The 15743-nt window shown below is 36.8% G+C and overlaps 1 protein-coding gene and 1 long non-coding RNA gene across 4 annotated transcripts in view; one reads left to right on the forward strand and one right to left on the reverse strand.

Moving 5' to 3' along the window:
* The window catches only part of LOC115769174 (dual specificity tyrosine-phosphorylation-regulated kinase 2), a 74727-nt gene extending 64120 nt beyond the window's left edge, over positions 1-10607 (forward strand). For all 3 annotated transcript variants that reach the window (XM_030713879.1, XM_030713881.1, XM_030713880.1), the window contains 3 exons: positions 2411-2549; positions 2625-2796; positions 7650-10607. In XM_030713879.1, coding sequence (XP_030569739.1) covers positions 2411-2549; positions 2625-2796; positions 7650-8683 — 1345 coding nt within the window. In that variant the 3' untranslated portion in view covers positions 8684-10607. The remainder of the gene's footprint in view (positions 1-2410; positions 2550-2624; positions 2797-7649) is intronic.
* On the reverse strand, positions 6686-11236 carry LOC115769175. The gene is made up of 3 exons (XR_004018717.1): positions 11162-11236; positions 6836-6955; positions 6686-6765 (listed from the first exon to the last, which is right to left on the reverse strand). It is a non-coding gene; the product is annotated as an uncharacterized LOC115769175 (long non-coding RNA).
* Positions 11237-15743: the final 4507 nt, after the last annotated feature.

Here is a 15743-nt window from a genome sequence, read left to right on the forward strand (position 1 = left end):
TAGTTGCATCAATTTTTACATGCCCCTTTTTAAGTGGCTTCTAAGTCTTACAAAATTATTTGGCGAAACCTTTAAAAATTCTTTAAATGACCTTCTCTCCTAAACTTTTGAAATTCGTGATCATAAACAGATTTTAAAAGCAAAATGTTTATAGTTCCGAGTTGATTTTTGTAGTTTCTGCCCCTTTTTAACTCAGTATGCCCTTTTCCCTTCTTTTAATTTGCATCTAAATTTTCAAAGATTGAAAATTGATTAATTCATTAATATTCCTCCGATTGTAATTCCGTATGCCATTCAGTTTTAATTTGTTGCCGCTTTTTAACTGGCATCCAATTGGAATTGGGAAAAAATGTAACAAATCTTTAATTGAACAAATTATGTACAACTTGGATTGAAATTTGCTATCACATTTATTTTTACAAACAAAAACCTCATAAATCCTTTTATATTGTTTGGGCAACTAAGTGCTGAAACTGAATTGTAGCTTTAAAAGCGAAAAAGGTCTGAAATTTAGACAACAAGTTACTTAAATTCATATATTTGGCGCAGTTTTACGGGTTTAAATTAACTATCACAGTTCTTGTGTTTATTTTTCTCTCTGTGTATTCAACTTGGCATGTGACAGTTTGATGATGGATGTAGAGATGAATACTTTTTACTCGCTTTTCGTGCAGCATGTCCTTGATATTTTTTTCATAGTATTCTTGCCTGAGTAGCGAGTTCCTGTACTTAATTTAACTTTGGCTGAAATTTCTTTGGAATATACCAACGAGCTCCAATGCACACACATACACACACGAATGTCCTGGCATTGGCATTCTCTGGCTGACATCTTTCTAGGTCAGAGCATCTAATAAGTGCATGTCACAGCAGCTCAACTGTCGAGCTGCTGATGGAGTTATTGATGGCATTCTGAGAAGATAACATCGTTCAGGCAAATACATGCTAAGAGCTTATATGGCTCTGGCAAGGGGCAAACGGAAACGGAAGCGGAAACCGAAATGACGGCAAAAACTGTGTGTGCGTGCGGTCAGCAAGTTCAATAAATGGACCCAGCTGCTAGCATATCAAATAATATGTGAGCACAGAAAATGTGTGTCAAAAGGTGGCTGAGGGCGGTTCATAAGCAGAGAGGGGGTAGGGGTATTTGCTGATAACGTGTGGACTGCCAAAAACTCATCAATCACAATGAGAAGTCCCGAAAGCTGACAGACATCAAAAAAATTGACAAAACTTGAGCAGCACTTGGCGGGAAATTGTGTTGACCCAAACGGAACCCCAACCCAAATAAAATAAATATATATATATAACTTGTGGTTGCAATGACATTGGCCAAAAATAAAAACAGAACTAAAAACTTCCCTCTTATCAGTTAATTAATCGCAAAAGCTGAAAATCGAAAAAGTAAAAAAAAAAAACAAATAAATATATGTTTGTTCAAAATGCAAACGAAAATAGCAAACGGGTTGACACAGAGATAGTTGCAAGGGAAATGGCATTTACAGTGGGATAAGATGTGGAATTTGCAAGAAAAAACTGAAATGAGAAATTGCCCAATAACGAGCAATGTGAATTTATTCAACACCTTAAATAATATTATCAACAAATGTGCAGAACCTGTTTAATTAGTGAATCGAATGAAATTGAAATTTAGTGCCAAAGCAGGACCCTATTAATTAATGAGCTTAGATTTATTTTATTTCAATCAAAAGTTGTTACTAGGAATCTTGGACAAAAATAAATACTAATAATAAATATATAAGTTAATTTACATTTAAATTTTGCATTTAAATTTTGACTTTCCAACTGTGAGTTTTGAATATTTTAATTTTCTATGGAAAATAATTGCTTTTAAAGCATTTCCTTATAAATTTAAATTCGGTATACGAATCTTAAGCGTTTTTTAAAAACCTAAAAATATTTTATATAAATAGCTTTACATTTAAATATCTCCGCGACTTTCCAACTGTGACTTTAGATTATATATTACTTTTCTATGGGAAATAGTTGACAACTATTTTTAAGAATAAGTTTATCATATTTAGAACGGGAATATACTTCTTGACCTGTATTGGCATTATGTTTAAATTTGTTGTTTTGTTAGGCATTATATTTTCCCCTATTTTGACATTATTTGCCCCACAGTCCAAATTGTTGTCGTTGTGCTTGTTGTTGCCCGTTATCGTCATATATCCAAATTTGTGTGCGACATGCAATGCAAATTAATTCAATGCATGTTATTTTTTATCGTTATGTGGGCTTTAAGCGGCCGGCATTTGTGAGGCGTCTTTTTTACTGGAGACCGAAAAGAATTGATTGGGGCTTGCGCTGAGTCATATTTTGTATAAACTGTTGTTTTAATCGAAGTTTTTCTCTCTCTCTCTTTCTCTCTCTCTCTTTCTAATTGCAGTCTCAATCTGTACGAGCTGATCAAGAAGAATAACTATAATGGTTTCAGCATGAGTCTCATACGACGCTTCTGCAATTCGATTGTGAAATGCCTGCGTTTGCTCTACAAGGAGAATATCATACACTGTGATCTCAAGCCGGTAAGTTGAACATCATTTGTATACAAACAATCTTATGAAGTTATTGAATGTAATTTTCCATTTTTGAAAAACTAGGAAAACATTTTGCTGAAACAACGCGGCAGCAGCTCAATAAAAGTCATCGATTTTGGCAGCTCGTGCTATGTGGATCGCAAAATCTATACCTATATACAATCGAGATTCTATCGCTCCCCGGAGGTGATACTGGGTCTGCAATATGGCACCGCCATTGACATGTGGAGCTTGGGTGAGTATATATGTATATGTATATATGTATATGTATGGGGCGTCGGTGGGGATTTGATTTTAATTAAAACACATTTGCAATATGTCTTCTCTACGTGCATTTGGCCTCGTTGCACTGAAAATGAATTTTTAAATGGTTTTCGTTCTGCATTTGGCAGGCAAATTTATAGCCACACAGACCTATAAATACCTGTAAATGCGGTTGTGTGTAGCTGTAAATATTTGATACACCGTTTTATAGCCACACAGCATGTGGCCGCCATTTGTGCTGCGAGTGCATTTAAAAGCGGGGGAGTTAGTCCCCTTTTTAGTGGGTCATGCGACTCACATTTGCCGTGTGTAAAGCGAGCCTTGAATGGGTTTTATGCGGCTTTTGAATGGCTGGCTTTACCATTTGTTGTACATCATTGACCGTTGTCGCTCCAAAAATGTCGATGTATACAAATCAAAAACAATAACATTGCTTCGACAGGCCTTGTAGTTCTGTTCGTTTTCAATTCAACTTTTCTTTTTTTAAATCCGACAAACCCAACGACTGTAACCACAGTTTTGTAAGCAAAAATATGGATAACAACAAATCCATTATTTTCGTGTGAATGGTTTTAGAAAAAACGTTCACTCACACAAATCAAGTATTTACTGCTCGTGTTTACCTAGCACAATTGTTTGAAAAAATAATCAACCAGAGCTCTTAATATCTTATTCTTATATAAACAAAACAAAGCTCGTACTTTTTTAACCTGAGAAGAAAACCTAAATATTCAATAACATTTTTTCGTTCTCAAAGCCAACAAAAATATTTACGGTTGAAACTCTAAGTACTATACGGCAAATTTTTAAACGAATAAACTAGTACGATTAGAAAGAATTTTTATCAGTATAATAAAACTGATAAAAACCCGTTGAAACCAATGAAAAAACAAATACAAATAGTAATTTTTTTTTTAATTATGAACAAACTGTCTGGAAAATCCATCAAATTAGCCAATTGCCAATTAAAAATTCTTTTAAGTGTGTTCAGTAAAACTTGATACAAATCAATACATAAAATATTATTTAAATATACTTTAAAAAGAATCCCAATTATTCTAAATTCTAATCCAAATTCTGCTCATTTAGCAATTTGTATTTAAAAGCCCAATATCTCTACGATTGCCAATTTTGCCTGCTTGAATATGTATAGTTTTTTTTTTGCAGCATGTCAAATTGTCTACTGTTGTCAACATTAACTCACGAGCAGAGCAAAGCAAACCAATAAAACGAACAGAAAAATAGAGCAGGTCTTGTGTGGGGCGATAAACGACAGCAAAAGTCGTGTACGCAATACACATACATACCTATGCACTTATTTGCCGATTTCCGTTATCTACATACATATATACATACAGATCTACATACGTATATACATATGCACCGCGCTCTAATGGAGTTTTGTTTTTGCTTATTGCTCAGTGGTCCAAGCATGTGTATATGCTTGCCATTGTACAAGAGTTACGGCTGCAGCCGTCTTTTCAGTACCCCATTTACATGAAATGTTGCTAAACAGCCTCTTAAGTAGCGCTTATTTTACATGCCCTGCTAATTAACAGCCGTCTTGAAAGTACTCATTTTACAGCTGTTACTTACCAGCCGTCCTTACAGCACTCATTAAATGAGTAACATTTCTGCCCTTTTGGGTATGTAACGATATTTTATATTCAAAAATATTCGTCGACTTTCTGAGCATTTCTGTTCGCCTGGTATTTCAGTCGAATTTTAGTACCGTCACCCAGCCGCCGACGTCGGCGTTCCTTTCGGGTATACAATGAAATTTGTATCCGCTGAAATTTTTTGTCGGCTTTCTGGGCATTTCTGTTCGCCTGGTATTTTATCTAAATTTGATAAGAAATATCTACAGCCAGCGACTGGCAACAGAAGCCCTGTGTGGGTATGCAATAGAATTTTTCCCTCGATGATTTTCTTTTAATTTTTCAACAAAATTACCCTTGGAATTAAAAAATACAGAAAATTGTTCAGTTTTTTAATCGTTTATTTTTTTTTGCTTACATTTTTAATATTTCTGTTTATTGTTTAATTTGCTTAAAATTAAAAATAATAAAGACGTTCTGTCTTTTTAAGTCTTAAATAAATATATCTGGAGTATATATATATCGTCAGATACTGGAAAAAAAATCCTTGGAAGTAATTAGAATCGATTCCTGTCCTTACAATGTCACTCTGTAAAGATAAATACACATTTAAACAATACAAATCAAAAACGATATAAGGGCATTATAAGAAAAGAAAATAGGATATAACTCGGCAATGTCCTTGCGTATTTTCAAAAGAATTGGTGCGTTGGGTTCGTATAGGCTCGCTGCATCGATCTGCATCAAAAAACTAGGGGGTCATCTAAGCATCATGGACTTGGTAAAATTTCATATTCTGGTATTATTGAAAATTAGCTAAGATACTTAGACGATCGTGATGCCCTTTGATGTAGGCTATTTTGTGTTAGCAAATTTGTCTATAAAACTTATTATGGCCGAGTTTTGACCTGAGCTACAAGACAAATGTCTTTTGGACTTTCGTCCTTTGCACAGTCTGAATCGGAAAGATGTGGACTATTTTTTGGCCAACGACTATTAAGATTGTCCTTGAAATAACCAAGATATGGACGATTCAGTGGTTAGGGTCCTTTTAAGAGAAATGGCCATAGGTTGGTCATGTTTTCAAGTAGGGATTTGGCAGAATCCCCAAGGATACAGACTGTTTAAAGGGCATCTGACTTTTTGATTGCAATTTCAAAATCGACTAGATAAGGTCTATAAGGACTTTTTTCTCCTTATCTACTTTCATTATACTCTTATTCCTCACTCAAATATAAAGTAAACAAAAAGTGAAGATTCGCCCCTTTCGCTGTGAAGAATTTTACATTATTCGACACGTAACCCATTTGGTTGTGCGCACAGTAGCTCAAATAAGTAAGCGCCCACATGAGCTGGCAGTCGTAAAGAAGTCAAGACACTAGCTAAAAATAAACCCTAGCTATCTTTTATTAAACCACCCACACACACATCGCCAATAACTCACGTACTGTGCACGTTTAATGAGTCTTTTGTGTGGAGCGCAGAGCTCACATATATTTTTCCTTTTGACCGGACGTGGTCGTAGTCGGAAATGGCCGCTAAAAGGATGTGTGTGGCGGGGTGAAGGCTGCTACAGGAAGCAACGTTTCTAAGCGTTAAGGGGCAGGCAATATTATTGTATACATAAACTTCAAGTGGGCCTCACTTGTTGAGTGCCCATCGGCCCGCCTACTGCTCCCCTTTTGCCTCATAGAATATTTCACAGGCTATCCCATTGTTCTAGCTATACGTGAGGGGCTTGGTTTTCAGGGCCCTTGCCGCATGTGTAGCCTGTTGCTGCTAATTGGCATAGTGCGTGTTTTTACACTTGGTTGGGCTGCTGTTTTGACTGGGGCGCAGGAGAGGGCGTCACGAAATTCGTGTGCAGCGATTGAACGTTGCCATTTGGCTGCGAAATACCGTAAAGGATAATGAGGCCTGGCAATCGTAGTGCACTCAGTTCTCAACTGATATGGAAGTAATGGGTATACCAAAGAGTGTGTAAGAATTAATTAGAACTTGTGAAAGAGGTCATATGAATTGTTAAGCTATACAATTTTGTCTGACGGACATACTCTTCCGCTTATTGATGATATGACAGAAGACAGGGTGGACAAAAATAGCCAAAGTAAAAGTAAAAGCTCAGATCGCTAACTTAAAATCAATACATGTGTCCGAAATTCTTCTTACCAATAATCTTAAAATTATAAAAAAAAAAAAATAAATAAGGAAAATTGCTAATATTAATATATAAAATTGGATGTGGAAGTAACATACAATGGTTTGTCAACCAAATTCGGGACTCTCCTCCTTCAGTTGTAATGGGGTACATTTTATAGTACAGTGTTCCACATGGATGATTTCTGCAAATAAGGATATGATTTTATATAATTAATAAAGGCTTCAAATAGGATATGAAAATATATTACATACATACATCAATGTGCGAATCCTCTTATCTGCTTCTTTAATACAAAGCGTCATTTTAAATCGAACCAGGATCCTCGCTGTACTCAAGTCAGAGTAATAATACTACTAAAGGATACAAATTTTCTGAAAATAATTAGAGAATAGGAATTGAATATAAACACAAGTATGAACCAAATATTTTATAAATCAGTCAACAACTCATGCTTGAATAATACGAAGGGTAGTAAGCGGGGTTATAGGTTCAAATACCAATAGAAATAACTTAAAAAATGACCTAGTCCATAAATTTAATTTAGATATTGTTGAATGTCCATGGGCCGTATAGAAGGCATATCTTAAATCAAGTTTAGAATCGCATTTCGCAGTCCATTGGAAGTCAGTATGAATCAGTATTGCACTGAACTTTTCAACCCCAAAACCAAAAGCACTTAAGCAATTTACAGCAGCAAATAAATAATGTCCCAGCGGTTCAACTGAACTGCACTGAAATGTGTCCTTTGGTCAAGCTCAAGCACGTGTCCAGGGCAAGGTCCACAGTCAAGGTCAATGCGCTTCTTCTGACAGTCAAAATGACTGCAGCCAAATGATAGGGACTTAAATAATACTAAATAAAAATGCTGCAGGTTGTGCGACTAGGAGTTACCCTGTACCCAGCTGCCTGATCTCTTTGAAAATAATCGACATGTCCTACATGAAATGCTGGGAATTTCTATACTCATCGAAATCTTTGTACAGCTGCAATATACCCCATTTGCAATTACTGCAGGGTATTTAATCAATACTAATTTCGGTGCGATTTCTCTATTTTTCATTGCAGGCTGCATTTTGGCCGAGCTGTACACGGGCTTTCCACTATTCCCCGGCGAGAACGAGGTAGAGCAACTGGCCTGTATTATGGAGGTGCTGGGTCTGCCCCCCAAGGTGCTCATTTCGGTGGCGCGTCGCCGTCGTCTGTTCTTCGATTCGCGTGATGCGCCGCGCTGCATAACCAATACGAAGGGCCGGAAGCGTTCGCCTGGCAGCAAATCCCTGTCACAGATTCTTCACTGCCAGGATCGCTATTTCATAGACTTTCTGCAGCGCTGCCTGGAATGGGATCCTGCGGAGCGCATGACGCCCGATGAGGCGGCCCATCATGAGTTCCTGCAGCCATCCGCATCGAGTCGCCATCGCAGCTGCCGCATGTCTACAAGCTCATCGAGCTCGGGTCTGAACAGCGTCTCCCAGAAGTCCTCCTGCTACAATTTTGCAGAGATCTCGCCCGGCAACGGGCCAGTTGTTGCATCTATCACGAGCACCACAGCCGTCAGCAATGCGGCCATAACGACCAAGTCAAGCAGTTCACGCCAGCCTCATGCCCATGCCCACGCTCACGCCCAGTCGAACGGACACCTGCCCGACATCAAGCTCAGCGCCAGCGACAAATACAACAGCATGCAGAAGGTCGCAGTGCGTTCGAAGATCACGTCAAGCGTCTCCGATCTGGAGTCGGTGCAGCAGTATTCGCTGCATCGCATCTATGGCGGCGTTGGCAGCGGCAGTACCCATCACGTTTCCTCGGCAGCCACCAGGAAGCATCTGAATGGCAACACAGGCGGCAATGCCACCAACAACAGCATCGGCAGCAGCAGCAAATACGGCAGCACCACACTGGCGCACAACCACCACAATGTGACGCATCACAATGCTTCCACGGCGACCATTGCCACGGCCACGCATCATCATCATCATCATAACCATATCGTTGGCGTTGGCGGGCAGACGGGAGGCGCCGGCGCCACAAATGTGGCCATGGCACATTCACAGTCGACCGGCGATGTCTCGGACCGGGCAATCTTTGGGCGTGCTTGACTTCGGGCGCGGCCCACCAAGCTGGAGCTCAAGAAGTGCAAGCTGGTTAATATGATGGACTTCTGGAGCTAGAAGTGGCGTCCACAGCAATGCGCTGCCCTGCGGGAGGAATAGCTGCTGCTGCTGTTGCTGCCGGCTGCTCCAACCTAAATCTAGCTATAACTGTTATATAAGCTATACATATATGTGTGTAGGTCTAAAGCGTTTCTATATGTATTGTGTATTGAATGTGTCTCTCTCTGGTTGCAAAAAACACGAAATATATATACATATATATAGTTGTATGCATAGATATGTAGCCGATATGTAATTCTAGATTGTGTATGTGCGCCCGCAACACACCCAAAAGCACTCACACACACATGCACACATACACACTTGCAACACTCTTGCAGTATTCTCAGTTATTTTTTCTGATTTCTTTTTGCTACTGCCATAGCTAAATATACATATATATATCATTATATATGATTGTATTCCCAAAATGTATTTGTTTCCCTAAAGTATTCGCTAAACCACAACTTTTGCCCTCCATTGTGAAAGCATAAATTCATACGTTTTTTAACACTGTTTCATCTGCATGCATGCAAAACCTGTATTCAACACGAACAAATGATAAATGATAAATAATAACAATAATAATAATATAATAATAAACCTTCCAGCTCAAACGGAACAACATAACCTAGTTATATAAGAAGTTTAACGATATATTATATCGACTCAAACAAAAATCTATAACAATTTCATACAGCTTCCATGTCTTTAGCAACAGTATCAAGGCTGTTAATAGTTACAAATATATAAATAAATATTGTAACTATGATTTATAAGTTCCCGAACAAGGTTGGAATGTTTCACAATCTATTTAAAGCTCAAATATAGAACTTTTTCACTACTAAAACTTCACTGCTAGGGAACCTCATAGACCCACCAAATTATCAAATCGAAACTACCCTAGTTCACTATATAAATATATAGGTATAGCCTCTGATAAACTGAAACATTCTAGCCCGGAACACACTTGATTAGGTTCTATAAATTGAGCGTAAAGTTTGACAACAAGTTAAATGTAAGTTTGTATTTTGCATGAGATAATAAGTAAACGGAGCTGTTCAAGATTTCGATATCTCGACTTCACCCATTTGTAAGGGATATTGAAAGCCAGAACAGAGCAGTTTTAAAGAGTATGCCCAAAACACTCACACAGTGCAAGTAACATGTCATAATATAACGATTATACACATATTTAATAAACTATATATTACGTAATTATTGAATAGAAAGGATAAAACAACAACAATTTACGGCCAATACCACACAAAACATGTGTAAGAAATATAACTTTAAATTCTATGTAAATCGTATTAATGGAAGAAACAAAAAACAAGAAAATATGAACAAAAATGAATACAATTTAAATATAATCACACAGTTGACAGTTGAATAATAAATGTTAGCAGTAAAGAGCGGAGCGCGTACCCCAATGTCCCCTCTCTATGTCTATCTAACTTCCCCTCTCTCTAGACTGTCACGTGAACAAAGTTTGTAACGTACTTTTAGATATCACTGTAAACAAAATGCAACTTTTGCTCATGACTTTGATAATGTCGTACGTTTATATATATCAAGAATTAGCATAATAATTTTTGCCTATTTTATGTATTATTTATGTTATTTACATTTATCTGCCGCTCCTAATTACAACTATATAATTTTTTCTTTAATGTACTATGCCTTTTTATTCAATTAAAAACAAAGTTAAGAAAAACAACAAAAAAAACGCAAAACTTTATTTACAAAGTGAGTTTCGAATTTAAAGTTTAGTAATAAATTAAAAACAAAAAACAACTACCTTTAATTATAAAAATATATCAATTTTAAATTAATGAATCATATTTAATGGTCTAGAAACCAGAAATAAATGAACATGTAATCAATACAATTACAATAATTGAAAAATAAATTAAAAATTATGTACTCAAAATGTTGCCAATCGTCTTTTTATGTCATTTACTTTTCAGGACACATTGGACGTGATAAATATTGAATTATTTCAATTAATGAAAATTTTCTGGGAATGAAGGAACATTGGATTTTAAGATATAAATGCTTTATGGATGGGGCGTACAGAGTTGTAGAATTAGATTCCATTTTGCAAATATTTAAAAAAAAATCGTTTAGATTTCTGAGATTATGAGTTAAGAAATGTTATTGTCATTAAAAAGGCACATCTAACCTGCTAAGGGTTAAGGCAATCAGTTGTACATTTTAAAAACATTGCATACTTTTAGGCATGAACTCAATTCGGATTGACCTAGGAAATATTTTAGGAAATTTATTCCATTTAGTTTTGAAAACGAAAATTACCTTATTGAGCTACCAATTGAAGGGAGTTAGTTAATATCCTCAAATTAACTTGCAATACATCATATATTATTTAAATATGTATATCATACAATTTAAAAGAAAACTTACCTAGCCAGTCGATTACAGTTTGCTTATGATCCATGCTCTTTATAAATATACCCCGTCCAATTTATATAGTACCCCATCAGTTAAGTCGTGCACCAGTTTCCACTATAAATACATGTTAATCAAATGTGTTTTACTATATATAATCAAGATGTAGCTACCTCTTCCAGTTGTTGTGCCTCTATTGATGTTTGACACCATTTGTAAAGCCCTCGGGGCATCAATTTATTAATTTAGATTTCGCTACGAACTCTTTTTTTCTAGTTGCATAAATTATGCAATATCCGAATTATGAATGTGTTTAAGGTTTGGGCATTTAAATGGGGATTTGGGTAATAGCCGCACGTGTGATGTTTCTGTAAAAGATAATTTAATTAAAATGCTGATTTTATTGTTGGCATGTAATTTGGCAATTAAGGAGATTAACGAAAAGAAATTGAAGCTGGGCACAACTGTACCGAGTGTACTAACAATTGTTCAAAGTATTTCTTGTAAATGTTTGACAGGCCCAAAAATTCAGATAAGCTTTTCACTTTTGATGTGCAGCACTTGAAGAGTGTTGCGTGGGGGTCTCTGTTTGATCAGCAGAGAAAAAGACGAGAAAGTGAGAATTCTAAGTATGAACCCACTCAAATAAATGCGTATATGACTTAATTCCCAAACGCCAAGTAAATATGTGTGGAAAATCTTCATTCTTGAATGGAAAGTAAAAGTTGCGGCAGCGATCGTTGATCCAAACCAAATAAAACAAAAAGTAATAATAACAATAATTCCCATTGAGCGCTTCGAGTGATAAGCGCGGCGCGTAAGTCTCATTGAGTCAAAGGTTTATTGACGCAAAGTTTTAGCCACAGCATCATCTTCTTCTTCGACGATGATCTTCATGATGATCATGATCGTGGTCTGGCAGCACTTGTTGTTGCCGGGGCCAGGTAGGTTGTGCTTCGGTTCGGGTCCATGGCAACTCGAAGGCCGTCGCTTCTTTCTGCTGGCAGCGACTCTTCTTTCATCTTCTTCTTTTTTTTTTTTTGGTTTCGTGTTGATCATTCGTCGCAAAGGTGAAAGTCTTTCTCCCTCCAGCATTTTGTTGTTGCATTTGTACACACCGCGTTTAGTCTTGTTTTTGTGGGGATTTGTCGATGTTTTGATTTCTGTTGTTTTTTGTAACTTGGCTTTGGCTTTGGCTTTGGATCTGCGACTTTGCCTTTTGGTAATCTCTTGCACAAATATTGCCCTGCTATTAGGCATACGCCAGCTCGATCATTTTTAAGACCTCTGGCTGTTGTTGGCCTATGCCAAAAATTAAGTTATTCTAAATTGGCCGCCTTCAACATTTTCCCACACTTGAGAAGAAACTCAGCTTGGATAGGTTTATCTCAAGTACGAAAACATATAGTATTATATCATCTCGTTTTTATCTGCAGCTAGGGCACAGCTTATGACGCATTTAAAGGTGGAGTTCGCCAAAAAAGGTGTATTATATTTTATGGCAACCATGCTATGCTCAACTGTCACGTCTCAGAGAGGTCAATATGGCAATTTTGGACTTGATGGAAAGCAGGCATAGATATATATGACAAAAAATATATACATAACGAGCTCAAGCCCAGGCTTACATAAATTGTGCAGAAGGTGGTTTTGAGGTTCAATGAATATAATATCAAAGCGAATCGTTTCAACTGGGATTGATTTTAAATTGTGAACATTTAAAGCGCTGGCAATGTTATTTTATTTATATATAAAACAAGGCGATGCCTTACTTTTAATTTAATCGCATTTTTCGGGATAGAAGATATGATTTGAAGCGAATGTTATTTTGCACCAAATAAAACACGAGGAAGTCGAATGTATTACACACACTGTAATAACAGCTTAAATTAAATGAGCGTTTTCTTGCTTGAGCCGCTTTTCAATTAAGTGTGCAGAGATAATGTTAATTCTTGAGATTTTTCACGACGGGAGTGGGCGGTGCAACATTCTTAGCTCTTAAGAGGAAGACGTTAGTAGTTAATTAACCAAGATGATTATGAAAATACCGAAAAACAAAACTGATCGCTACAGCGGTTGCCAATGTTGCTTGTAAATGAAATATATTGTTTTACTTCTCTTCGTTTCTTTTGTGTCATTAAGCAATGAATAGCTAACAATATAAACAAACAATCACAACATATATTCAAGCTCCATAAGAAGCACTTGAAACAAATGTTGAAAAACTTCTTAGTTTAAATCGAGTTTTTTTTAATTTCCAAAGCCTGTCAATGTCCACTAATTTAATCAATGCTCAAACAAGCAGGTGAAAATGCGTTTTTTTTGTTTGTATTTTCCACATAGATTTTAGAGTCATCGACGCTTTTCTCGCCAAGCGATCGCTGAACAAAGAAAGCTATCAAATACAATTTAAGCATCGAACGGATACAAAAGAAGCAACGTCTCAAGTCATTGGACTCGGAACAACGTGCGGCATCATCGACAGCCACCGAATCAGTCAAATCAGCAGAAAGCCATTATCATTGTCTGTCTATAGGGTCTGGGTCTGTCAGCGCCGGAGGAAACCTGATAAGCTGCTTGGACGGACCGCTTATGTAATGCGGCGCGCGAGGTGGATTTGGAGGTTCGAGTCGGGGAGTTGGTGGTCTGCAGCTTGAACCTTCTCTAGAATTGCATTGGGCATCGACTTAATAGGCCATTTGCTTGAGTATTTTATGCCTGTGTTTGGTTTGAAAGTGAAAATGTTCATCAATGAAAGCTGGCGTTGAAGTGTTTGTGTCTGCTTTGGAGATTAATCGCGTTGCCGAATTTTTGTGGGTCCCAGCAGCAAATTGCTGCTATAATTGCTGGAAAGCTGAAAATGCCATAATTTGTTTGCGTTTTGATAAGGGCCCTAGATTGGCAGCTAACTGGCCTGTTCAGAGTTGCACAAGAGGAAATCAATTGTGCAATTAACTTTAGATCGACGATCAACTGTAAAATATTTGTAAAAATATCTATTCAACTGGAAAAGCAACCGCTGTAAGGAACGGAAAATCTTGTCGAAAGAGCGAGCGCTTTCTGGGATAAACCTCCTTGATACTATTAAGATATCTTCAAAAGTTCTTCCCAGAGCAGGCAATAAATAATATACAAGCTTGATACTAGCAAAAATAGGTAATACAGCCGAATCCCGATAATTCCTCCCTCGCTTAATCGAAAACCTCAATAGTTCGTAAAAACGCTGTCCTCTTAAAAAAACATTCGTTATTTTGCAAAAATTCCATACATTTTGGTCCCCTCGTTAATTCGATTCGTAGTATTTTTCGCAAAGCATAGTATATTGAACCTCTTCTAAATTGAATTTGGTTTCGTAACCTCTTATAATTCGTAATGCAATGCGAAATTGTCTGTCGAATTTAGAGATGCAATTTTAACATACAAGCTAGATCGCTAATTCCTCAATTATAACTCTGTTTTAACACACAATGTTCATGATAGTGTCGTTGACAACCTAATAAGTTTAGAGAACGAGACAGAAAAACTAAGCGAACAAACACACAGCAATCGAAAATTACAGACTTTTTATACCCTGAACCCATTAAAAATGGGTATAAGGGTATATTGTGTTTGTGCAAAATCCAAATGTATGTAACAGGCAGAAGGAAGCATCTCCGACCCCATAAAGTATATATATTCTTGATCAGCATCAATAGCCGAGTCGAACTAGCCATGTCCATCTGTCTGTCTGTCCGTATATATGAACGCAAGGTTCTCAGAACCTATAAGAGCTAGAGACTTGAATGAAACTTATTCCGTTTCCAAGCAATCGATAAAAATCGATATCGATATCCTGTTTGGTAAGTAATAAGAGCTAGAGTCACCAAACTTGACATATAGCTTCTAAAATAGAATATATATATTCATTTGAGGTTGGAAGAAGAGGGTTCAGGGTATCCCCTAGTCGGGAGCTCCCGACTAGAATCTCTTACTTGTTTTAGTTTAATTTAAAATAAATTTTTCTTTTATTTTCAAAACGTACAAATGAATGTACTTATATTGTTTGTTAAATTCCAAAAGAGTTAAATATGTAAACATTATGTAAAATATAAAGCCCCGTTTATTTGAATTTTTCTTTTTTGAGCCTCGTTAAATGGAAATTTCGATAAATGGAACTGCTGTTTAAATCGTAAAAAATGTGATCCCCTTGCTATTTCGAATTATCGGGATTCGGCTGCATATCATTATTAGGAATATACAAAAGTTTCGAGGATCCATCGATTTTTAAGTATTTATATTTTTGTTGGGATTTTTTGGGCGCGTTTCTTGCAATCCTGTGGACTTGACTTTCTCTCAAGATATTTTTACTTCCGTAACCTTGATACATATAAACTGACATTATAAATAAATCAACCGCTTTAATCTCTCGCCAAGCCTCATCAATACGAAACATCAATTATTTCCGATCACTTGATCAAGTCATGCTGTGCCTTCTCTTTATGAAAAACTAGACCAAATCAACCTGTAGCTATTATTCATCGATTTTGGGGTGTGATGTAAGTGCGTAATATGCTGATTAGTAGAGCGCCACATACAATCGAACACTGCGGGATCGCAG

Source organism: Drosophila novamexicana, unplaced genomic scaffold (assembly GCF_003285875.2).
Source record: "Drosophila novamexicana strain 15010-1031.04,08,12 unplaced genomic scaffold, DnovRS2.1 tig00004549-arrow-arrow-pilon, whole genome shotgun sequence".
NCBI lineage: Eukaryota > Metazoa > Arthropoda > Insecta > Diptera > Drosophilidae > Drosophila > Drosophila novamexicana.